General features: G+C 28.8%; 1 protein-coding gene and 1 long non-coding RNA gene across 3 annotated transcripts in view; one reads left to right on the forward strand and one right to left on the reverse strand.

Annotated features, from left to right (window-relative positions):
- Nucleotides 1-427: 427 nt before the first annotated feature.
- On the reverse strand, nt 428-800 carry LOC103580420 (uncharacterized). Its single transcript, XR_549591.1, has 2 exons — nt 710-800; nt 428-641 (listed from the first exon to the last, which is right to left on the reverse strand). It is a non-coding gene; the product is annotated as an uncharacterized LOC103580420 (long non-coding RNA).
- LOC103580419 (synaptotagmin-5) overlaps nt 727-26,501 on the forward strand; it is a 99,640-nt gene continuing 73,865 nt past the window's right edge. The window contains exons 1-8 of one of the 2 annotated variants that reach the window (XM_053739221.1): nt 727-989; nt 1,082-1,275; nt 1,369-1,513; nt 20,791-20,993; nt 21,062-21,199; nt 21,272-21,469; nt 21,526-21,678; nt 21,762-21,882. In XM_053739221.1, coding sequence (XP_053595196.1) covers nt 1,372-1,513; nt 20,791-20,993; nt 21,062-21,199; nt 21,272-21,469; nt 21,526-21,678; nt 21,762-21,882 — 955 coding nt within the window. In that variant the 5' untranslated portion in view covers nt 727-989; nt 1,082-1,275; nt 1,369-1,371. The remainder of the gene's footprint in view (nt 990-1,081; nt 1,276-1,368; nt 1,514-20,790; nt 20,994-21,061; nt 21,200-21,271; nt 21,470-21,525; nt 21,679-21,761; nt 21,883-26,501) is intronic. The other variant, XM_008562154.3, reaches the window with a different exon arrangement.

Consider the following 26,501-nt stretch of genomic DNA (forward strand, 5'->3'; position numbering starts at 1 on the left):
AATTAATGGAAATTTTCTCTTGTTCTTTGGATTTTGGTACCTAATAGAAGAGGCTTACAAGAGTTGGCTTTAAAAATCCATAAACAGACCAGTGTAAAAACGTGGTTAACATGGTTTTTTTAATGATAAAAATTAAAGTTATAGAAATAAAAGCAAACGGTTGGAACCGTTTTCAACAGTATTTTGTCAATTACAGTAACTAGTGTAGTTATCATTTTTTAACTTTATCAACTTAAAAAAATATAAGCAGTAATGGTCTCCGGATTCTTAAATATCTTCAAATCTGAGGAGGAGCTCAGGCCCTTAACCTCAAGGCTATTCAGTTGACGAAATTTATTTTTGGAACATCATATAATGGATTAAATTTAGTAAATGAAATAATGATTTTAATACACTAAGTAAAATTTTTCAATTTTTAGAAACCAAATAACATTTCTGAATTTCCTCTATTTTCAACGCAATATCAACATGATTTATTTAATTTTAATACAAAAATTACGCAGCAAAAAAAAATTCAACTTGCTGTTATGCGTGAACACTTGGCGTCTGTTCGACAGTAAATTAACTACGATAACGTATAGTAGTACAATGGTGGAGGCTTGCCCGCACAACTGTGGACTGTTAATGCATTCATTGTAGATCTGTACACAACACATTTACATTAGTGGAATCAACTAGTGTGTAGTAGTTTTATGATTAGTCGAGTTACATTAGTCATATGTAGACCTTGATTGAAAATCTCGTAAAAACGTCATAGTATTCCGTGAAAAAACACTTCTCTTCTACGTTCAAGTACTTTTATGCATGTGCAAGTTTTGCGGCACATTGACAATTACGATAGCAACTTTTATTTACAATGACCTTGACCAAGGCGTAATCTTTTGACGAAAACATTCATAGAAATAATGAAACTATCATTCCTGAAACAGCTGGAGATAGTATTTCATTGGTTCAAATATTATTATACAATACTGCCATCAAATAACTAAGTAAGTGCGAAGTAAAAACACATCCTAAATTTCGCTTCTTAACATGTTCAAATGATATGCTTTAAACAACACAAATATTTTATACTTTTTAGAATACAAGTAATCTATTTAAATATTATATTAAAGTCGAGTGAAGAAAATGTTGACATTCTGATACGACCATACAAACTTATCGTTGTTTTTATTTCTGAGAGAGGCAAACATTAAAGAAATTATTGAAAGTGTTTTCACCAAATCTTTAACGCTTATATTTACGAACACCATATATGATACAATAGACAATCTGGTATGTGTTAGTTAATATATGAGTAAAACTACTGTGTATTATAAACAAATCTTTTTTAATGTTAACAATAATTTTTTTCTTTTTTCACATTAGTGAATGTTTCTCGAAGAATTAGTTAGACCATTGAGTCATATGATATTACTATTAATTGGGATTGGTACTATTCTATTAGTACTTGTACTAATTGTGTGCTTCTCCGTTCCAAAATGTTTTGGATACGAGTGTTTAAAAGCAAAAAGTAAGATATAATTTTTATCATAATAATAATAATAATAATAATAATAATAATAATAATAATAATAATAATAATAATAATAATAATAATAATAATAATAATAATAATAATAATAATAATAATAATAATAATAATAATAATAATAATAATAATAATAATAATAATAATAATAATAATAATAATAATAATAATAATAATAATAATAATAATAATAATAATAATAATAATAATAATAATAATAATAATAATAATAATAATAATAATAATAATAATAATAATAATAATAATAATAATAATAATAATAATAATAATAATAATAATAATAATAATAATAATAATAATAATAATAATAATAATAATAATAATAATAATAATAATAATAATAATAATAATAATAATAATAATAATAATAATAATAATAATAATAATAATAATAATAATAATAATAATAATAATAATAATAATAATAATAATAATAATAATAATAATAATAATAATAATAATAATAATAATAATAATAATAATAATAATAATAATAATAATAATAATAATAATAATAATAATAATAATAATAATAATAATAATAATAATAATAATAATAATAATAATAATAATAATAATAATAATAATAATAATAATAATAATAATAATAATAATAATAATAATAATAATAATAATAATAATAATAATAATAATAATAATAATAATAATAATAATAATAATAATAATAATAATAATAATAATAATAATAATAATAATAATAATAATAATAATAATAATAATAATAATAATAATAATAATAATAATAATAATAATAATAATAATAATAATAATAATAATAATAATAATAATAATAATAATAATAATAATAATAATATTAATAATAATAATAATAATAATATTAATAATAATAATAATAATAATAATAATAATAATATTAATAATAATAATAATAATAATAATAATAATAATAATAATAATAATAATAATAATAATAATAATAATAATAATAATAATAATAATAATAATAATAATAATAATAATAATAATATTAATAATAATAATAATAATAATAATAATAATAATAATATTAATAATAATAATAATAATAATTATAATAATAATAATAATAATAATAATAATAATAATAATAATAATAATAATAATAATAATAATGATAATAATAATAATAATAATAATAATAATAATAATAATAATAATAATAATAATAATAATAATAATAATAATAATAATAATAATAATAATAATAATAATAATAATAATAATAATAATAATAATAATAATAATAATAATAATAATAATAATAATAATAATAATAATAATAATAATAATAATAATAATAATAATAATAATAATAATAATAATAATAATAATAATAATAATAATAATAATAATAATAATAATATTAATAATAATAATAATAATAATAATAATAATAATAATAATATTAATAATAATAATAATAATAATAATAATAATAATAATAATAATAATAATAATATTAATAATAATAATAATAATAATAATAATAATAATAATAATAATAATAATAATATTAATAATAATAATAATAATAATAATAATAATAATAATATTAATAATAATAATAATAATAATAATAATAATATTAATAATAATAATAATAATAATAATAATAATAATAATAATAATAATAATAATAATAATAATAATAATAATAATAATAATATTAATAATAATAATAATAATAATAATAATAATAATAATATTAATAATAATAATAATAATAATTATAATAATAATAATAATAATAATAATAATAATAATAATAATAATAATAATAATAATAATGATAATAATAATAATAATAATAATAATAATAATAATAATTTTCTCACTTCCTTTCTATTTTATTATTGAATTCAATCAGAAAAATTAATAAATTATTAAATTGTCTTATGTCTTATGTACATATATTGAGACAAACCGCTTTTCTTTTCGCGATTTTTACCAGCAGCCACCAGAATTCGCGGGTTGAACCCTGGCTTAAGCTGGCCTCTAACAAATTTTATTTTATTGGGACAGAACAATGGGCTAGGGTTCTTGCAAAGCAAGGACCCGCACTCATTCAAACTCGACAACGTATATGAAAATTCAGTGACTCACCTCACAGCTTATTATTTATAAATTATTTCTTATAATTACTTAAATTATCTTATGTAGCTTAATTAATAGGTATTGTATCTTATTGAATAATTTTACCAGTATTTTAAAATATGAATAAAAGTTAATAGGTAGAAAGGAAAGTATGCAAGTTTATTGCTAGTTATAATAATTTCAATTACTTACAATAAATGTTTTAGAAGAATACAATCGATATGGTCCAAATGATAATCGATGGCCACGTGGAATAGTTGATTATCGCACTGATTTTATTCTTTATAATTAATGAACGTATTTTATATTAAAATAATAATATAGAATAAACAATGAAATCGCAAGCTAAGTTGCCAGTTAAATACAATAAGCAATGAAAATCGCAAGCTAAGTTGCCAGTTAAATATAAAGTATAATAATAAAATTGAATAGTAATAAACTGATATAATGCAAGTAAAATTGCCGGCTAATAATTATAAATTCAGAATATTTAAGTAACTCTGAACGCTAATAGATCCAAGATCGAAGTGTCTGACCGATAATTGAGAGTCTGGGACTCGCCTCTGAACTCTGTCCCCACTTCACCCTTACGGTCATGCGTCAACGTGAAAATTAGTCATGTGACCACGGCACTATGACTTGTGTAGTTTCAGATGGCAACAAGACGGGGAAAAATGGGAACCGCAAGGCTGAGGACGACAAAGACAATTCACATTGTCTCAATATATAAAAATTAATGTAACGAGACTGTTAAGTCCACCTCCGTTTGACGGGAGACCGATACCTCACCTTTTTGGGCACTCTCGCGTTCAGTAACCCTATTATATATATATATATATATATATATATATATATATATATATATATATATATATATATATATATATATATATATATATATAGTAGCGTGGTCCTTATTTAGGTGATGTTCGAATTTTTTTTCACGATAGTTCTAAATCGGTTCTAAATCTATGAAGAAAAATTCATGCCAAATTTTAGCTCTTAATTTTAATATTAACCCCCACCCCCCTTGATAACTAAAGGTTTAAATGGAAATAACACGGGAAAAGTTCTGTTAATAATTTGAAATTTTTTTTCATCATGAAATAATGAACAGATCATGTCGACCGATAATAATTCTTATAGCAAATTTAACGCTCTACAAAAATGGTCTCTTATGATTTTTCGTTATCTTGACTGGTTCAAAAGTTGTTCGAGGTCAAAATCAAAGTTCTAATCAATTTTATGGTTTTTTCCATTTTTATCGTCATTTAATAATTCAAAAATGAAAAAAGGGTTATAATTTTAATCTCGATGGTTTTTTTTTTTCAGAAAACTTGCAAGGTGATCGTGACCCAAAAATAATAATTACACTAATTTTCTTTTATTCTTGATCTGCCGTATGTTTTAACTGTTTTCTAAATTTGGAGATACATAGAATATTTTTGATAAGTTATCAAAAAATTTTGATTTCAATTGGTAAAAATATTGATAAATTCTAGTTTCAAATTCAAATTTTAAGATAAGAACAATTTAGAAACTGATTATGCTGCCATCCATCAGATTTCATTCTAACTTTTTATATCAATATTAATTCTTAAATGCCCATAACCTATATTTATTATCTCACCTCTATCAAAATCATATACAAATGTTTACTAGTGCTAATGCTTTCTCGTTATTTAATTTAATCTATAAATTTTATCCATTGATTCCGAAGTGATCAGAAAGATAAGGAGCTTTCGTGTTTACGTCAAAATATTTTTTTAATTGGCGATGTTGACGTCCAAATAATGGGTAATAAACTACCATCGAAATTGCAAGCTTTGAAAGTGTTTTTTTTTTCATACACGTATTTTGAATGGTCTATCCCAGAAAGTATTGCTTCAGTCATTGATGAAATTATTGTGTTTTGGATAAAAGCACGAATTCCTGTTCAAGGTGTCTAAAGATGCCGAGATGAACTGAAAACATTGTACGATGGGTGGCGCATACTTGTCAAACACAAAAATCTGAGTGATGTTGCTGTTAAAAAATTAATGAATTTGTATGTTCATTGAAAAAATTATTTGACATTGTAATGTCAAATGTATTTGACATTATCGATGGAAATTCTAAAGAATTCTTGATTAATCAAAGATCAGATGAACGCATTGGTTTTATTGCAAATATTAAAACGAAATATGATGACGATGATAATGATAATAAATTGAACAAAAAAATCCAGTTTGAGAAAAAAAAAAGAGTGAAGAAGAAAAAGCATTATTAGGGGTGGGTTCCACTTGACGTTCACAACGCCACGCTCACGTGTATTTAGATAGGATTTGGAGGCGTTTCGAGCGTTGTAAATGCTTAGTGGAATGTACCCTAGGTAAATTATAAGAAACAAATAATCAACTAATTTTTAGGTAGATTTTTTTGAAAATCTAGGTATTGTATTTGTCCTCATGGTCGATTTTTCACGGAATTTTGTCATAACCTATCATATTATGTCGAGTAAAATTCAAAAATTCCATTCGTTAAAAAATTTATATATATATATACATATATATATATATATATATATATATATATATATATATATATATATATATATATGTATGTATTAGGGCGCTTTGTTTCTGGCGAAAGTATTTTTTTTGTTGCTCATCAAGCAAAATATTGTTTTTTATGCTAAAACAAAAATTGCTGCCAAGTTTGAGCTCTTAATTCCAATCCTAAGTACTTTACATTTGATTTCCAAGATTCCCCATTTAAAATACACGTAAATTAAATTACTTTTTTTTTTAACTTTCTAATACATAGCTGCGTTTTGTGATATCAACGCCGTTTTGGTCGCAAATTGTAGGGCATTTGGTGTTCTTCAAAAGTGCCCATAGTAACTTAGCGTTTATTCCAGCTGTTTCACTTGGGTCCGTTGCGGAAGTCATTTTTCCTATGAAATTGACCTTTATTGGCTTGCAGAACGTAAACCAATGAAAGTACACTAAAATTGCTGATGAGTCTTATAGGAAATTTTATTTCCTTCAAAAAAGTCCCATGAGTCAAGTCGCTAAAATTCATAGTTTCCGAGTTATAATTATTTTTATAATTTGAGATATAAAATATTAATTGTAATTTTTTTAACTTCCCGCTAAGAAAATTATTACTTTTCAAAAGTTCGGGAATTTATTGGTTTCACTCCGATTTTCGAAAATCGAGTTTTCATCAGATGTCGACGTTTTGAGGTCCTAGGAAGCTATAATAATAAGTTAGACTAAATTTCGAGAACTTTTTACTTTTCCGGTGAAACTATCGGACTAATCATAAAATGTCATAAAATCTTTTTTGTAGACAATTTTATTTCCTACAAATTATCTCTAATAAATTTTTCTTAGATTCTGCATTTTCTTATAGTTAATTCCATTTTAATGCCAAGCTCCTAAAAAAAGTTTTCTGATCGGTTTTAAGAGCTTTAGGTTTAACGAGAAAACTCGATCATGTAACAGTAACAACGTTCTGTCTATAAGAAATTAACTTATAAAAAATCAATTGTGTGGCATCTACTTAACTGAGAAACTCTCATCAATATTATCTGATTGAATAATTAAAAAACAGCGCTTATGAGAGCTTACCTATAACAGTTAAATGAATAGCTTATTTATATTTAAGTCTAACAATTTCTATTAAAATAAATAAAAATGTCTTTAAATATTTTTCCAATAATTTGATTTCGTTCCACTCAATATCAAAATTATTAGGATTTTTTTATTTTTTAACTGGGTATAATTTTAAATTCTAATTTAAAATTATAAAACGATTAAGTACAAACTATTAATAAATAAATAATTCTATATAGTTACAATTTAGCGATGTATATATAAGGGTTGGCCAAAAAAGAAACTAATTTTTTGAAATTGACTTCTTTTGGTGCGTTTAGTAGAGAGTAAAATTAAGAGCTGCACGCGCAAGCGTGCCGCAAAGACAACATGATGAAGTTGGTCACCAAATATAATTAAAAGTGTATATTTATTTTACTGACTATTAAGTTAACTCGTATACAAAATAATCGCAAGGTATCCAACAAAACATGTGGTTGTATTTGGAATCGATAGAAATGCCAATGTACGAAAAATATTTCATATAGATTAATTATAAATTGTGAATTATTTATATAAATATAAATATATTATCCATAAATGTTTCCTAAATTATGGTGTAAAAACGTATTGGTGATAAAAAATTTGTTAAAACTTTAAGTGTTTTAAAAATCCCTCGCAACCTTGAGCTCACCGTGGAAACTCTACAAGCTCATCGTAAATGCTCGGTGGGAACACCGTGGATTTGTTCCATTTTTCCACGATGAAACCACAGTAGTTCCATAGCAATTTTACGACATTTCCCCAATATTTCTGATCTGTTTCCACGGTGTTCCCACAGTCATTCTACGACAAACACATGGTGTAGTAATGCTGAAAATACGCTAAATGTACCACGGTTTAGTAGAAGTTTGTCAATGATAATTCAACAAGTTTGCAATTTATGCAATAAATTCACCGTAGTAACATTCAATGAAATTCAGGCACCCATACACTGCTGTGTAGCTAAACTCCAATTTTTTTACAATATCCACACTAATATAATTATTTAATTACAAATACGCTTTCATTCAAAGAATAATTTATTTTTTCAAAACATAAAAACATTACAAAACAGCCTCTATAATCATATTAATTATATTGATAATGCTAAAGATTACAATATTTAGATTAAATTTAAGGCATTAAATAACTTAAGCAGTAATCAATATTACTCTTTTTGAATATATATATATGCATAGATTTTTTTTTGTTACAATGTGTTAATATTGTCTTAAATTACTCAATAAAAATAATGAATATTGTTTTTAATTATTTATTAAAAATAAATATGTCTTATGAAATGGTCAATGACTTATTACTTAAATTAGTAACTGTTCTATTAACTATAACTTAGTTAATTAAATTAAACTAATAATAATACTTACATAAAATAAACTTCAAATACTTGAAACATTTAAAGCTTTTACACAATTTTTAAATTTAACTTCAAATTTTTAAAAGACTTTTAAAGTTTTGACACAATTTTTATCACTGGTAAATTTTTCACACCATAATCTAGGAAAAATTCATAAATAATATTTTATATTTATATATATAATTCAAAACTTATAATTAATGTACATGAAATTTTTTTCATAAACTGACTTTTTTGTCGATTCCAAAAATAACCACGTGTTTCGTAATAAGTATGACAGTTTCGCCGGACAAGTAAAAAGATTTAGGAATTTATTGCAACTTGACTTCAAGCTTCAATAACTTTTGAACAGATGGATTTATCAAAAAATGATAAGAAACTTTTTGTAGAACGTTTAATTTTCTACGAAATAATATCTCATAGTTCTAAATGATAATTATGAAAATCTTACTTATTATACACATTACTCAGACGTAAATAATGAAAAAAAAAAAATGTGGTGTTAAATCTAAAAAAATATGTTTTAGTTACAGAATGTAATTACACGAATAACGATTACTGATATTAGTATATTGATTACTGCTTAAGTTATTTAATGCCTTAAATTTAATCTAAATATTGTAATCTTTAGCATTATCAATATAATTAATATTATTATAAAGGCTGTTTTGTAATGTTTTTATGTTTTGAAAAAAAAAATTATTCTTCGAATGAAAGCGTATTTGTAATTAAATAATTATATTAGTGTGGATATTGTAAAAAAATTGGAGTTTAGCTACACAGCAGTGTATGGATGCCTGAATTTCATTGAATGTTTCTACGGTGAATTTATTGCATAATAATTGCGAACTTGTTGAATTATCATTGACAAACTTCTACTAAACCGTGGTACATTTAGCGTATTTTCAGCATTACTACACCATGTGTTTGTCGTAGAATGACTGTGGGAACACCGTGGAAACAGATCAGAAATATTGGGGAAAAGTCGTAAAATTGCTATGGAACTACTGTGGTTTCATCGAGGAAAAATGGAACAAATCCACGGTGTTCCCACCGAGCATTTACGGTGAGTCTGTAGAGTTTCAACGGAGACTCAAGGTTGTGAGGGTACGTGGTAGCATGATTGCAAAGGCTACTGAGCGAGAATTCACTGTTATTTTAATTAAATTATTGAGCATAATTATAATTAATTAATTATAATTTAAGTCTTTTATATTTATGAACACTTGATATAATTATTTATTGGATACAAAGGCACCTGTGATGTCTTCCGTTTGAATAACCGCTTGAGAATCGTGGTCACTGATCACTGGAATTCTTGATATTTTAGATGATTTATTTATGATTTCTGATGCCCACAATTATAAAAATAATTATATTTTTTATGAGCTTATCGATTGCTGGATTTATCTAAGTTATTATTTTTTATTATTTACTCGAGATGAGAGCAAAATGATACGATTTTGAATAACATGTGTTATCACTTGAATGTGTATAGCGGAAGATAATGGCGGCCGTCTTCTCGACACGAGGCAGGAAGGAGTAGATGCGCATGCGCCGAGCTGCGCATGATCAAGTTTAGATTTATAGACGAGGCCTTAGGAGGTGCTGCCTCTACCTGTCGGAAGTGCAACTATATTTGAATTCAAACATAGTGCAATTACGCAACAAATGTTTTAGTAAATTTATTTCTTTATTGCGTAAATATTAAGTAACTAATCATATATATTTTTAACATTGATAATTTAATAATATTAAGTATAAACTATATCTGACAACAATATTTTAACTTATATCAATAATTAATACCTACGGATAGTTATCCTCAACTATATTGGAACATTTGAAAAAGTATATAAGCACAATTTTTTTCACTAATATTTACGAATAGTATATAATATGAATCAAAATATTCAATTCAAATCACTACTGAATATAATTTAATAGCATATATATATAATTTGCTCTTGTATGAAACTAAAACACGTGTTGTGAATAGAGAATCTAGAAACATGTGGATAAATATTATAAATATGAAATCGGTGATTAGAGGCGACTAGCGTGCCAACATGCGTTACTGATGGAGGTTCTATTTCTATTTTGTTGGTAGCTTTTTTTTCGAGACTTAATGAGTGGTTTAGCGAGCAGCTTTAACCTCTAACTTTTGTGTTACACTGATTCGCTCACATCGTATAAAATTTCATTCTCATCATTATTCCATAACGCGCCTAAAGAATTATATTTTCAAGAATTCTTATCAAAGATGAGCTTTGAATTTTAATTTTAAGTACTCGCTAAATGAATTGAAAATTTTCCTGTTTAATTAACTCGTAAATTAAAATTTGTTTTTTTTTTTTTTGTGAAATTTTTTCACCAATTTCATGGTTTTTTTATTTTACTCACAAACCATGAATTTTATGACAAAATTTTACAAGACTTTTTTTTGTAGGGAATTTGATTCCCTACAAAATAAGGAATCTAAGCCATTACCGTAGAGCTGTTTTATCCAAGATTTTAGTACTTTTTTATGAAATTATGGCCCAAGAAATATTTAATTTATTCTGGTTAATATATCTTCAAAAATATGTCATGTAGTACTAAACTGTCTCCTCCCTAATTAAACAACTGAATTCGATCGAATTAAACAGAATTAAATTTTTAATTCTATTTAATTCAGATAAATTCTATTAATTTAGTACCCAATTTAAAAAAGAATTATGTCTAATTCGGAAGGAAAACCAGAATTTATCCAAATCTAAACGAATCTAAATAATTTCATATGGTTTAATTCTGTTTAATTCGAAAATATTTCTCAAATTTTTGATTTTGACTCCAAATCAAACTGAATAAAAACACATTCAAAATTTTTCAATCGGTTTTATTCGGTTTAATTTGAAAATAATCCGCGAATTTCTGATTCTGATTTGGAATATTACTGAATTTAGGTGAAGAAGAAAAAGTCTATTCTCGCCTCCGGGCGGAAAGCATCAATTTTCGTCCCACCGTGCAAAACGAAGTTGCCGCTTTCCTCCTCCGTCGACGAGAAAAATAGTATAGACTCCTCAGGAAGTAAATAAGAAAGCCTCAAATCACATGTTTGTTGACCTCGGCTTCGAATTGAGCAGAATTGAAATTTTAAATCTTTTAAATTCCGTCTTACTGAATTTAACAAAATATAACAAAAATAAAATTTTCAATTCAGTTGAATTCGGTTTTGCAGAATTCGACAGAATTAAGCAGAATTAAAATTTTTAATTCGGTCGAATTCAGTTGTTTAATCAGGGCTATTACACTTCCTCCGTCTTGTCTTAACTTAACCCAAATGCCTCTGTTTGACTATCGGAAGCTTTTTCAATTGCTACCTCTCTCATTAAAAATAAAATTGTTTCATGCTTTTTATACTTACGTGCGTATGTGATATATATATTTTTATATTTTATTCTCATACATTATATATGTTGGCAGCAATGATTTCATTGAATAGTAGTAAAATCTTAGATAAAACAGTGATATTTCAAATTTTGAGATGTTTAATTGAATTTATCGCGAACTAGCTCTACGGTAATGGCTCACATAACTCCCGTTGTACGAAACTAAATTCTTTACAAAAAAAGTCCTGTACAATTTTCACATTTATAGAACCAAAAATATTAGGTTACGTAAAACGTAAGTAACATGTAAGATTGTTACGCAACATAATGAATGTAAATGTGATGTTAATGTGACGTACATGTTACATCAGTGATATAGCGGTGATGTTATTTGAATATCATATTTACATAACATAGAAGTCATGAAAAAATACAAATTTTACGTTGAGGTTATATAACAGTGATCTTTAAGTGACATCATTTTCTATTAAATTGTACAAAGCACTTTTATTTATTTTTTATTTTTAAAAAATTCATAAAGAAAAAATATAAGAGTTATTAATATGTGATTTATTAGCTGAAAAACATACATACTTTTTTTTATACGAAAGTATATTTTTTTTTAAATAAATGTTAAAAATCTCTAAGTTCTGATTTTCGTTTTTAGGTAGATTTTTCTAAAATCTAACTATTGTATTTGTCCTTATGGTCGATTTTTCAAGGAATTTTCTCAAAACCTATAATAATTAGTTGAGTAGGGTTCAAAAATACCATCCGTTAAAAAATTTATTTATGTATATATATATATGGTATATAACACAGTTTTGTCATCACGATAGCGTCTACAATTCTTATCAGATCCTAATGAAATTTTCTATACTTATTCTAGAGACGATTATCATGGTTAAGTTCGAAGAGGGCTAAATCGGTCAATTAGTTTAGATGATATGGCTTTTTGAAATTTCCACGATTTTAAAAAAAAATCAGTTTTTATTCACTTTCAAGTTCATATAATTTTAAAACTAACACTCATAGACAATTTCCGTAAAAAGTATCTGAAAGCTTGTCTAATAAGCTTTAATTTGTGGTCTCAAAAATTATGTTTTGGCCTTTTTTTCCAATAATTTGATAGCCTTGAAAATTTTAATGGAATAAAAAAATGATGAAAATATTGTTCTCTTTGCACATAACTTTTACATGCCCCATTGTTATCCAGTTTCGTCAGCTGTATTTTATTCTGCACAAAATAACCTGTAAATTTCACAGCTATTTTATATTTTAAAACCATTTCTTTTATTACTTATGATGTATCAAATGTACCTCTACTCCTTATGATTATTACTGGTCTTGTGATTACGATAGCACCCACAGTTCTTAGCGGATCTTCATTAAATTTTTCACACTTATTGTATAGGCGATTACCTTAATCAAGTTCAAAAATGTTTTGAATCGTTTGGAAATTATGACTGTTTGAAATTTTCATGATTTTTCTTAAAAATCACTTTTTAATAACTGCTAAATCTATTATAACTTCAAAACTAATATTCATCGACAATTTCCGTAAAAAGTATCTGAAAGCTTGTCTAATAAGCTTTAATTTATGACCTCAAACTTTTGTTTTGACCTTTTCTACCAATAATTTGATAGCCTTAAAAATTTTAGCGGAATCAAAAAAAGTTGAAAATATGATTTTTATTCCACGTAAATTATGCATGTTCCATTATAATCCTGTTTCGTCAGTCGCATTTTATTCTGCACAAAAAACCTGTAAATTTCACAGCTATTTTATATTTTCAAAACATTTCTTTTATTACTTATGATGTTTCAATAGTATCTGTACGTCCTATAATTATAACTGGTCTTGCCATTGTAATATAACAGAGCTATGCTGTTACTCTAGTCGTCCCTAAATTACCTTTTTAAAGGTGCCACTGGAAGTGATAACGGTCTCCCAGAACCGGATCTTAAATCGTCAGGGTCGGTGTAAATTGTTTAATTGTAAGAGAAGGATGAGGAAGGATAACTTATAAATAACTTAGATTTATTTATTATCACAATATTCACTTTTATTAATTCACAACCTTGTAAATAAAACCTTATAATTTTCACAACTTATAACCTTTGACTTTAAACCTTATAACCCTATAACTTTATACCTTATCACTATTAAACCTTTTTGACCTTATAACCTTTAGACCTTATAACTTTTGATCATATAAAATTCCGCCAATTACCTTTGGCGACTTAAGACTAAATTGCCACTACTTTGGCATCACACACTCTCACACACTCGGTTAAAATCATTGCCAACTACCATTGGACTTACAATTTAAAATCGGTTACCTCCCGAATTAACTATTAACTATTCTATACATTTTAAAATTCATTTCCTACACACACACTGCACTCGAGTCCCCTGGACTTAACTCACACACTGACTTTAAAATGGCTATTCCCGCCACGCACTTAATAAATTAATTAATTAATTTATGAAGAAAAATTATTATTTTTAATTAATTAATTTCATTATAACTCCTTTATAACGACTATCATTAATTCTTCCATTATAATACTGACCCAAAATTACTAGATTTAATATTTTAAGTTTAGTTCGTAACATCGTATCTCTGTTTTCTTTTACTCAACACTCGACTTACTCGACTTTTTACTTTATAAATTTTTCTTTATACCGAGTATATTTTTATAATAATTTTATAATAATTTTATTTATAATTTTATTTATTACTTTACTTTAATTATTAAATTTTATTTTATTAATTTAATAAATCTAACTTAGGTCCTTGTCTAGTTACGGAAACTAACATTTATTAGTTTATTAATTCGGTTGATTTAATTATTTTTAATTAATATTTAATTTATAACAACGCGGACTAGAATATGAAAATTTCTGGCTCGTCATTCACGATCGGCCTAGAAATTTCTACGACGCATATAACTCCGGCGATGGCCTGGAATTATAAGGCGACGCCCTGGACCCGGCAATTGGGCCTGGGTCCGGTTAGACAACCGTCTGGCTTAATTTTTATTAATAAATTAATTTTATGACTAATTAATTATTGACTATGGGCCTAGACGTGGATTGCCCCCGACGAGCGACTATGTATTTTGAATTAAATTAATATTCCGGCTTCGGCCTAAAATAATTAATCTAATTAATACCTGATTCTTTTCCTGATGCGATTTCTCTTTTTATTTTCATCGTCTCTCGTCAGATCCTCCGGTCGTCTCTCGTCTTTTCTCCTGTTAATTCTCGTCTTTCCCTCTCGTTATTTTCCTTTCGGTTCTTTGTTGGCTCCTTCACCTGCTTTTCCAAATAATTAATATACTGTTATCAAAGGTACCGGCTAATGGCCTGGTATCAATAATAGGTAATAAAAATATCGCTTGGTTCCACAAAAGAATCCAAGTCTATAATTAATTAATTACCTGTCTAATAGAGAGCGTCTTAGTTGTTCGGCGTCTTGTCCGGTTGTGTCTCTCAGCCTGGTTTTTCTCTTCACTTATAATTGTACACCCACTCGACCGAATTCGGCAACTTCCGGAAACTTCGCCACCCCTACTTATCACTAAATGGGACTGACAGACAAGCCCCTACGATTTCCGCGCGGGACGACAGTCGTACTCTACCCCGGATAACCCTGGGGCAGTAATAGATTATATCGACCGTGTACATGATAGAAAATCACGGCAACTGAACGCGGAATATTCAAAATTCCCTGTTACAGTAAGAGCGATTACAATTATGATCTAACACTAATTAGATTTTCTATACTTCGTTTATGTGAAGGTTAGATTGGTACATTACCTATATAATGTTTTGTCAAATCAACTATCTGAAGTTATCTATCGAAAAAAATCGTTGTCTTTTTTTACCCTTACTCTTAGGAAACAAGCCTAATTTTATATTATGACTATACACTAAAATGTATGACAAGAAATGTATGTTTGAAAGTTTTTATATAGATTAGTTAGAAAATCTACTTTCCATTTCGGCTGCCGAATGGCTTTTTTTCTTTTTTTTCTTAATACTGAAGGATTTTTTTTTTTTTGAGTATCGTCCCATACGGGCTGATACTAGCCAAAAATGTATCCGTTGTAGTGGTTACTTTGAATGTGCATTCGATTGAAGAATGAAAGGTGGATCATATGTATCCTTGGAGGAACAATTTGCGCGCCCACGAATATCGTAGCAGTGGATTCTTGAACTACCAAATATTTATTGTGCAGCAACTGCATGTTCTCACGTTAGACACTTTATTAATTTTTTTCCTCCTGCTTGTAAATAATTATTTTTATTGTGATTTATTTGTATTTAATTAAATAAAAAAGAATAATAACAACGAAAATTAGAAAAACCAAGTAAAATGTCTAATAATAAAATAAATTTATTAATAACGAAAAAAATAATCATTTAAATTCTTTTTAAGTAAATGAAAATATAAATTTAAATTTACATAAATAAAAAAAACGTTTACTCCACCGATTCGACATAAAGGTGACATAAAAATGAGGTTGGTGATAAAATGTAAATTAACTACAAGCATTTTCAAAAAGGGAAGATTCCTCTTTGATTTCCACCTATGGGTGATGAAATCTCTTAAAATGCCGTGAAGTTATAGATAATTGAAAAAAAAAAACGCACTTATCTTTTCAATAATTTCATGCATACACTCGGGTACTTCCATGTATACTCTTTCCCGCAATTCACCATTTAAATTCACAGTCACTATGTCCATCTGGTAAATTTTCAGATCATATTCCGCTGCTATCGTCGCAATGATCCTCACTGACGTTGACCGCACTACGGTGAAAATGTATCTGTGAAATCTTCTTCTGGTCCCTAAGAAGATCTTTTTGCTACTAATCTGACCTTCCTGTTGCCATTAGATTTAGTGCAAAATACATAGCGACTTCCGATTACTTTTCTATTTTTGGGTCTCTTTTCGATTTTCCATCTCTTGTTCTTTACTTAAGCTAGCATTTATTCTTCTAATGGTATCTTTCACGAGTTCGCATTTTCTGTCTTGCTCACCTGTTTCCAAGTAGTCGGATTTTTGTCACAGTGAGATATGCGAGTACATCTTCGTCCATCGCATTATCCTCTTTTTCTTTATTCTCTTTTTCGCTAGCAGCTCCGTTGTTTTCCCCACTCTGTTCGTCTAGTACTGTGACGCATACTTTTCTCGATCTTTCAATCGATTCAATCCGAATGTACATCGGGTGTCCCCGGCGTCTTTTGCTGGGTAAATCTATGCCCTCCCAAGACTTTCTTGCTCCTCTCTTTCTCTGGGGTCTCTCTGGTTCTTTTGCTGATTCGGGATTCTCCGGCTCTTCGCTCGGCATCTTGAGTTTTTGGCACTGCTCCTCTATTACCTCAGTGTTTCTTTCGTTCTCAAGTATTTCTTTGTATTCGCCTTTGAAACCAATGTGGTCGACAAACTTCACATCTCATGTAGTTTTGACTGATTTATCTTGCGGAATATAGATGCGATATGCCTTTGAAGTAAGTGCATATCCTATGAATACCCCGGTACTGATCTAGAATATAGTTTTCCGCGCTTTCGCGTCTTCTTCAAAACAAAGCCTTTGTCCTAAAGACTTGCATGTGTTTAATCGTGAGAGGTTTTATCTTTTACACACAATAAGGTATTTTTTCGTTCAACGCACTGGTCGGACATCTACTCCTCGTATAATTCGCGTTGTTTTACGCCTCGGCCCACAGGTTGGGGAAGGGGTGCCCTGCCTGTCACATCATACATCGTACCATCTTTATCAGTGTCTGGTTTTTTTCTCTGCTATGCCGTTCTGTTAGGAGGTGTGTGGTGCTGTCAATCTTTTCCGCATTCCATTTTTCCGTAAGTATTCGTTAAGCTCCCCGTTACAATGCTCTTTTCCGTTGTCCTATTGTAACGCCTTTGTTCTTCCCCCAGTCTGGTTTTCCATTTCGTCTTTATATTCCTTGAACTTCTTCAAGACTTCAGATTTATTCTTCATCAAGTATATTTGACACCATTTTGACTTATCATCAACGAAAGTGACGAAATATCTCTTCCTTGAGCCAGATGCATGTCGTATTGGTCCACATTTTATGTATAAAAAGCATATTGAGATAAGTAATAATAACTACAGAACATATTAAATAGATTTTCTTGTCAATTAAATAAGATTTCTCAGAAAAATCTCGTTTTTCTGTCGAAATAAACGAATAAAGGCGTGATATCCACAGGAGCACTGGGCTTGATAACACCACAACTTTGTCAAAAGTCATTTTCACGATTTAATTTTTTTTTGTTTTATTCCTTAGGGAATCTGCTAAAACCCTTGAGAAAATTGTGTGTCAAAATAATTCCGTTTCAATACAGTTAATTTTTTCCGTCAGTTCGGTGGATTTTCTGTGATTTCAGCCATATATATTATTTTTCATAAAATAGGATTGAAATAACTATGAGCAAGCAGAAACTGTACATACATGATGGTATAATTACTAACTGTTTTATCATCTGTTAAAATTTTTTTAAGCTCAACCTACAGAGGAGATAACACCACTCGCGGGGAAGTTCAAACAAAAAAACGAATTATAAAGAATAAAATCGGAATCGGGAAGCCTCAAACGAAATAACAGTCAAATTCCGTCATAGATTTAATTTCATCATATAAGATAAAAGATAAAACTTCGTTTGCTATTAATATTAAATAAAAATAATCAATAATAAATGACTGCATGTTTTTTATTATCATTAGATTGAACAAAATAATTGCATGTCTTAGGCGTGAACGCTATCATTTACGCATTTTTATTGTTTTATTGCGCTTAAGGCATGATAATTAGAATTTTCCAAACTTTTTTTCTAATAATTTCTGAGTTCTCTGTTCACTGGTCTTAGGAAAAGGTAATCTGGTCTCTTTTTCTTGGATGCACACCTCATACTCTAACGGCTTTTCACTATCACTTATTTCCGAGCCATACGCCAATTTATTTTTGGCCATGAATTTCAGGCCTCGCTCGTTCATATGCCCCAACTTTTCATGCCGTTTATTTAAACCTAGTTTTTAACGGGTTTCGGCATTCTTAACACTGCCTATAATGTCATTTATTAAGTACAGATTTCTACGTCTCTGCACGCGCACAATCACATCATTGCTTTTATTTATCACCACCTCTTCAGTTTTCTTGAAGTTTACGGTATATCCAAAGTTTGTGGTGCGTGCCACTGAGAATAACTTTGTTCTCAAACCCGATGTCTCATTGTCTTTTACCGGTCGACACTTTTACTGAAAAGCTTCTTGTTCTCAATATTTTAGTGTTTTTGTCTGTTGCCAGGCTTAACTCTGCACATTTAGGCATGAACTAGCTAAATTTGTTTCTACTATTGGACAAATGACTGGTCGTATCATTGTCTATACACCAACACTTGTTACCACTACTACTGTACATATCCTATTCACTGGTACTTAAAGATGGCTCATTAGTATTTCTCGCACTGTTGTACTCTCTTTTGTTTTTCTCTTGGCAGTTCTTCGCGATGTGCTCCCTCTTATGACAGTTTAAAGATTCGACTTCCCGCCGAAAATTCTCGTCCCGAGAACTTAACGCCTTTGGCTTTCCGCCATGTTGTCCACGTTGTTTTCTCTGTTTGTACCTCGAGTACATTGCTCTTTGTGCAAGTTTGACATGTTGTTCTGCATATCCCTCTTGGTATTCCAGAATTGAGACCCTGAGCTCGTGCAGTGATGGTAACTTCTTCTGTGCTTCTATCTCATTGGCTATCTCCAACTTGACCTTGATCTTATCCCAGATTTCCTTCAACGTTTCCAAGTCATTATACGCTGCTGCTTCATCCGTCCCCAACGATATCAAAAGGTCTGCCATTGCCCTTCGCTCCTTTTTTGACCCACGCTGCAATTTTTTCTAGTCCTAACGCTGGTTTGGTTTTTTCACCAATGAGAAACTTCTATATTTCATAAGAATACCTTTCATCTGTGTTTTCTAAGACCTGTAATTCTCCATGGTAAGAGAATCTATTTTTATTGAAGAAGCCATTTTTACTGAACGCTTAACAACCACAAATCGACACTATTAATTCTTTCGCTAATCACAGCTCACAACGGTTTTTCTGCCAAATTGTTCGAGCTCCTACACTCAGTGTCTTACAATGACGAATTCCACGCCACTGCACGCTATTGAAACTTCTCGATGCTTCCCGCGCGTTTTTCACGTGCTTCTAATTAATTTCATTGTTTGTTAATAACCACTTCAATTTTTTACAATTTAACTTTATCTAGCACAGTCTGAGTTATCTAGGTTAACTGGACCCATAACCTGATGATAAGGGCTAGTGGGTTGTTAATAAATGATTGATATATTCGTGGTTAGGAACGTTAAGTATATTACACGTTACTGTAATAAGATACAGGACAAGATACTCGTCCGTTTAGGGTGGCGTACTGCTAGGAACTAACCACTATAGTAAAATGGACAATGGCCATTATTATAGGCTAATACATTCTGGTACATTCGGGAATATACTAGCATTATGAACCTTGCCCCTCAACAATAATAATAATAATAATGTTAAAAAATTTTGGAAATGAATGAAAAATAGAAAATAATGAAAAACTTTTAGTAATTACCGATTTTATGGACTATTTAAGGATAAAACTCGCCCAAATGATATCTAATAGACCTCAGAATAACGATATTAATCATTTATATAATTTATCAATAATTGAATTAAGGAAACCAAAAAAACAAAACTGTTGCTGAGTGGCAAGCTGACCATCCAAATGGACATATTAAGTTAGGTGATATCAGTTACCGATCTTGGCGTCTAGGGAGTCTTTACGATAACGGAAGTATCTGCAAGAATGGAGAATCATTCAAGGATTGGTCTCAATCTGATTGTTTAGATTTTGATTCACAAAAAAAATCATCTTCCGTAGTAAGCTGTGAAACCAATATACAAACGATTGATATATTTATTTCTATTAATTAATTTGAATATTCTAGAGTTTAGTAGATCAAGGAAATCTTACAAATATGAAAAAAATACAAGAGTTTCCAACTGAATTAACATTAATTCTGCAATTTTTACCAACGATTGATGAGCCGAAAAGTACGAAAGGGAAACTTGTCATTAGTATTGAGGTCGTGATTTAATGGAATTATTCACTACAACTAAATTACTTTTATTTTTTGATAACAAAAAAATATTTATAGGCTTTATCCAATATTCCGCCCAAGCAATATAACTGTGCGATCAAACCTTATGTCGTTGTAAAAATTGTTAAGCAGTTGTGGACTCCTAAAAATCAGAATGTACTTCATAGTTTTAGAACCCGTAGTATTCGACATACGGTCAACCCAGTATACAGCGAAACATTCGTCATAGAAGATGTTAATGTGTGCAGTACAAAGGTAGTCGGTGAAAATAGATGTTATTTATTTGTTTATTATTATATTTTGTTTTTCAGGATTGGATTTTATCTATATCAGTCTTTGATAATGATCGATATGCTAATCATACAGAATTATCTACCATTCAAATTCCTTTTAAAGATCTTAGAAAAATATTTACGAATCCAGAGATGAATTTATTCAACTATAAAATGAAGCAATCTAATCAAGTAAAATCATTTTACATTTAATGACTCATAACTGACTTAAAAATAAATTAAAAAAACAACTTTAAATATTATTAAAATTGCAGGAATTTGGAAATATTTTACTAGGAGTAACTTATCTACCAACTGCTCAACGCTTATCGATAACTATTATGAAGATACGGAATTTAAAATGCTTAACAGGCACATCGCTACCAACTGAGTTAAGTATGTTCTTTGATATCATCAGCTAATTTACAATTTTATTTCAAAATTGATTTCCCCTCAGTGTTATAAACTAGTTTACGTATTCAATGCATGGTGATTACGTCCCTCTAAACGAGTAATAATCATCGATAGATCTTTATAATATTCATGTTTAAATATATATAAATATATATATTATAACGACAAAATCTATCCATTCATGCATACGTTAATACGCCCGAATTTCCTTTGCGCTACAAACTTCGTTCTCTATCCTTAGCCTCCAGTCTCAATACCAACAGGGCGCCAGGTAATTTTTTATCACTGGAATCACCAAACCAGTAAATCTTAAGAATTAGATAAATTTTTGATCTGTGGAACTATCTTAAAACCACGCATAAATAAAAACCGGATAATTTTTGAACTGTGGAATTATCACCAAAACCACGCAACTAAATAAAAACTAAAACTTAACAAAATGCTCAGAACTTATAAGCAAAAACAAAAACAGAGACTGGAAAACTAAAAACAGAGTTACGGTATGCTATGGTGTCGCTCAGTGTGTAGGTTTATGGAGAGAGGGAGTGGTCCGGGTTACATCATTCCAAATTCATGTAGATTATCAGTGAATTTGCAATTTTTATTAAACAACAAATAATTTAAGATCTCCATTTAACAATTAACAAAATACTGTAGCATCGTATAAATAAGTCTCCTTTATAACGAAATACTGAATCTAATAATAATGAAATTAATCTTAACAAAAAGGTAAATTGACATCTGAAGGATATGTATTGATACATTAAAAATAAATTAATTAATTACTAAAGCTAATTAACAATCAACTAATATTCAGTAACCTGGAGCAATAAATTATAAAACCGATATTCTAGAACATTCTCTTTAACAAAACTAGTAAAACTAACGTACATGGATCTAAGATTGACGTCAATTAGACGACAATTGGTTTAATAATAAACATATTTCTCATAATTATTTATGAAGTAACATTAACAATAAATCGTGAACATGACTCTAACTGTTACAATACCCTCATAATTCTCTCAGTCCTTAAATATTTTCTTTAATTACAACAGTAGCATCATATCTCAAGACTCTGACTCGAACTCAATTAATTATTGATAATTATAATAATTATTTCATACCTGATTACTACTGGAATAAAATATCGAGTAACGTCTTACACTGTTTTAAATAGTACTTCTGTAACAATACTCTTTATCTGTAGCTTTCCGCAATGCCATGAACTGTAACGCCATTTCTGGACACGTCTGCTCGCTTCAAGCGACCAGAGCTGAATGCTCACGTCCGTACTCTTCGAAGGTCTCCCTTCGACTCCTCTTTTCTCAATACTCAAAATCCAAAACTAAATCTTATCATTATCTATAACTGACCTCTATATTCTAAATCCATAAATCAATTCCCAAACTCTACTGTATCGATAACTGGAGGCTTATACCTCACCAAACGTACTCACTAAACCTGACCTTGAGTATGGATATCCTTGGTAGTTGCTCTCCTGGAACAGACTTCAGCTGGGATCGTAAAACTTAAAACTAAGTGACCTATGACTTCCTCAGCGGTACAAGTGGTCATGACTTGTCCTCTGAGGCCTGTCAGACAAAAGCAATTAAAAATTACCAAACGGCTTTCACAACAGCAACGGTCACAATATTACTGTTGAGGCCTGCCAAACCAAAACTCAAAACTGATCCCGATCTGCATCCATCAGATTCCTTATATACTAGAGCGCTAGCATTTCAGCTAGACCTCTGCAATCTACCAAGAAGTCTCATAGGGATATAACTAGGTTCTATCATCAGATGATACCGGGTGACTAATTCAAGTCCCGCTCCACGGTAACACTGACTTCTCCACATACTAAAAATTCCAAACTGTAAACTAAAACTCAAACTTTATCATTATCTCAACTCTAAATCTCAAACCATATTCCATATTAAATTTCCATAACTCGGATTCTAAATCTTTACTATAATTTTTCTTAACAAAATCCATAACTGTAGCTAAACGTTACTCCATATTTAATTCTTAAACTATGACTTAAATCAAAAATCTGTATCAAAATCGTTAATACCTGTACGCTAAATTCTAAGTCTTGGGTTACCATGCTCGTAAATACAGTAAAAATCAGTTGGCGTTTGTGACGTTCACTTTGACTTGACCCCCATACGAAAAATAACGTCACAATATATTTATATATATATATATATATTTGGACTTTTATCGAGCAATCGATCCGACGCATAGATTGAACATGATATCCGGTGAAGACGTCGGACAGAACGCCCGAGTTTTTTTATTTTTAACGATATAGATTCCTAATCAAAGAACAATTAAATCGCAATTAATAATCTCGCATGAACAATAGTTTGAGTAATTAAACAATTGAGCAAGCCGAAGCGTTGGCACGTAACTGATTAACGCGTTTTGCTGATAATCGTGTGAAACTCTTCTTTTGAACAAGTGAAGTAAACTGTTGTGAATTTTTGTTTAAGTTATTAATTATTTAATTATGTCTGTTAAACGAATTAACACTCTTATGAATTAGTATTATTTGAATGAGTGACCAAAATAAAATTTAATTATTTAACGTTTGATTTGTCGGTCATAATTGCAGAAAATCATCCCGCTACTTTTATATGCATAAATGGTGGTAAAGCTGACGCTGCGCTTTTGCGTACCTTTTGTAACAAGGAGTATCGTAAATTTATTTATAAAATATACTAACAAAAACAAAATTAATTGGACATAACATATTGAAACGAAGTTGAGTTAATTCTTGAGTTCGTTACTGTATGGGGATGTGGGGATAGTCCCATATATCCTGTAGGTCCTTCAAACAGTTCGTCTAGTGACCTGCTCACTCGGTTTGTCCATCGAGGCCGAATGTACTGTTCGAAATGCGTTATTTAGCTAGGCGGGGTAAAAGGTTCAGGTAATGCTAGTGTTACAAACTTACCAAACATCAACAGGCTAATAGAAATAAGACTAAACGAATAGGGATAATAAAGTGATAGGACACTAGAGATTGGAAGAAACTAAGTAAATAAATAATGAAATAATGATGTAGCCAATGAGGTATCCCTGCTTAAAAAATCTCATAAGATCCGATAGCTTCTTATAAATTCTCATAGGAATTTTATGAGAATCAATGAGTTCTATGGGAAGCGAGAGTCCTCTTCTCATAGAACTTACTGAATTTTATGAGATTGAATAGGAGGTATTTAAAAAAATTATTTTCTCATAGATTCTGATAAGGGATTCTTTATAAGAATCTATCGGAAAATACAAATGTTTATAAAAAATGAGTTTTTATAAGGTTAGATGGGATAAAATATTCACGGTATTTATAGGGATCTATAAGAAAATAATAAAATTTACAAAATTTCTATTCAGTTGAGAATGTATGAGGAAATGATTTAGTCACTAACAAATGGAATCTATGAGAAAATAATAAAATTAGCAAAATTTTTGTTTCAATGAGAACGTATGAGGAAATCATTCCGTCAGTAATGATGGGATTCTATGAGAAAATAATGGAATTGTCAAAATTTCTATTTGGATGAGAACATATCAGGAAATGATCTCGAGAATTACAACTGAAATCTATGAGAAAATAATAAAATTAGCAAAATTTTTGTTTCAATGAGAACGTATGAGGAAATCATTCCATCAGTAATGATGGGATTCTATGAGAAAATTTACGGAATTTCTGTTTTAATAAGAACGCATGAGAAAATGATCCTGTCATTAACAATTGAATTTTATGAGAAAATAATAAAATTCATCATATTCCATTTTGTATGTTCAATGACTTATTGTCTCATGTAAATTACGGTATTTACGCATATAAACATATTAGTCTAGTCAGCAAGTGCCTTTTTGACGAAAATCTTTCCAAGACCACCGAAAATTTTGAGTAAGGTCTGATTTGATTCGAAATGGCATCTATAAAAAAAAATTAAAGTGGAAAGTTGGGCCTAGCAAAAATTGTAAGTTATTAACAATTTAGTAAAAAAAAAAAAGGTGGTTTGGTTTTTTACAAATAGTTCAACAACTATTTGAGATATCCAAACTCTGTAAAAAGATCCTCAAAGAGCAGGAAATTTCCGAAAAAAAGTCCTGCCTCCCCGAACTGTATCAACAATATTTATAATTTTAATTTAGCGGTGAAAATGGGACTAAAAACGGGTAGCAGCGCATGCACGCGCGTTAATAGAATCAATAGCATAATCGAAAAAAATTATTTTAACCGATTAAATATAAATATTAAGAAATAAAAAAAATTTGGTTTTTTCTAAACACATGGATTAATAATAATCCACCGAAAAAAAAATTTTACCTCAATTGTTCAATTTACTATGCTTTTGTTATTTAGTTCATTTTTACTCGTTCAAAGTTTATATAAAAACCCTGATTATTTCTAAACTAAGAATCCAGGATTTCGTTCACTTCGTAGAGCTGTTCTTGAAAGGGTTTAGAAAAAATCGCCGTTGGAAAAATTAAAAAATTTCGATTTTTCACTTTTTTATTTACGATCTAAGGAATTGAAAAATTAAAAATGTAAATAAAGCAATCAAGGAATTTTATTTTTTTGA

The sequence above is a fragment of the Microplitis demolitor genome, chromosome 5 (genome assembly GCF_026212275.2).
Source record: "Microplitis demolitor isolate Queensland-Clemson2020A chromosome 5, iyMicDemo2.1a, whole genome shotgun sequence".
NCBI lineage: Eukaryota > Metazoa > Arthropoda > Insecta > Hymenoptera > Braconidae > Microplitis > Microplitis demolitor.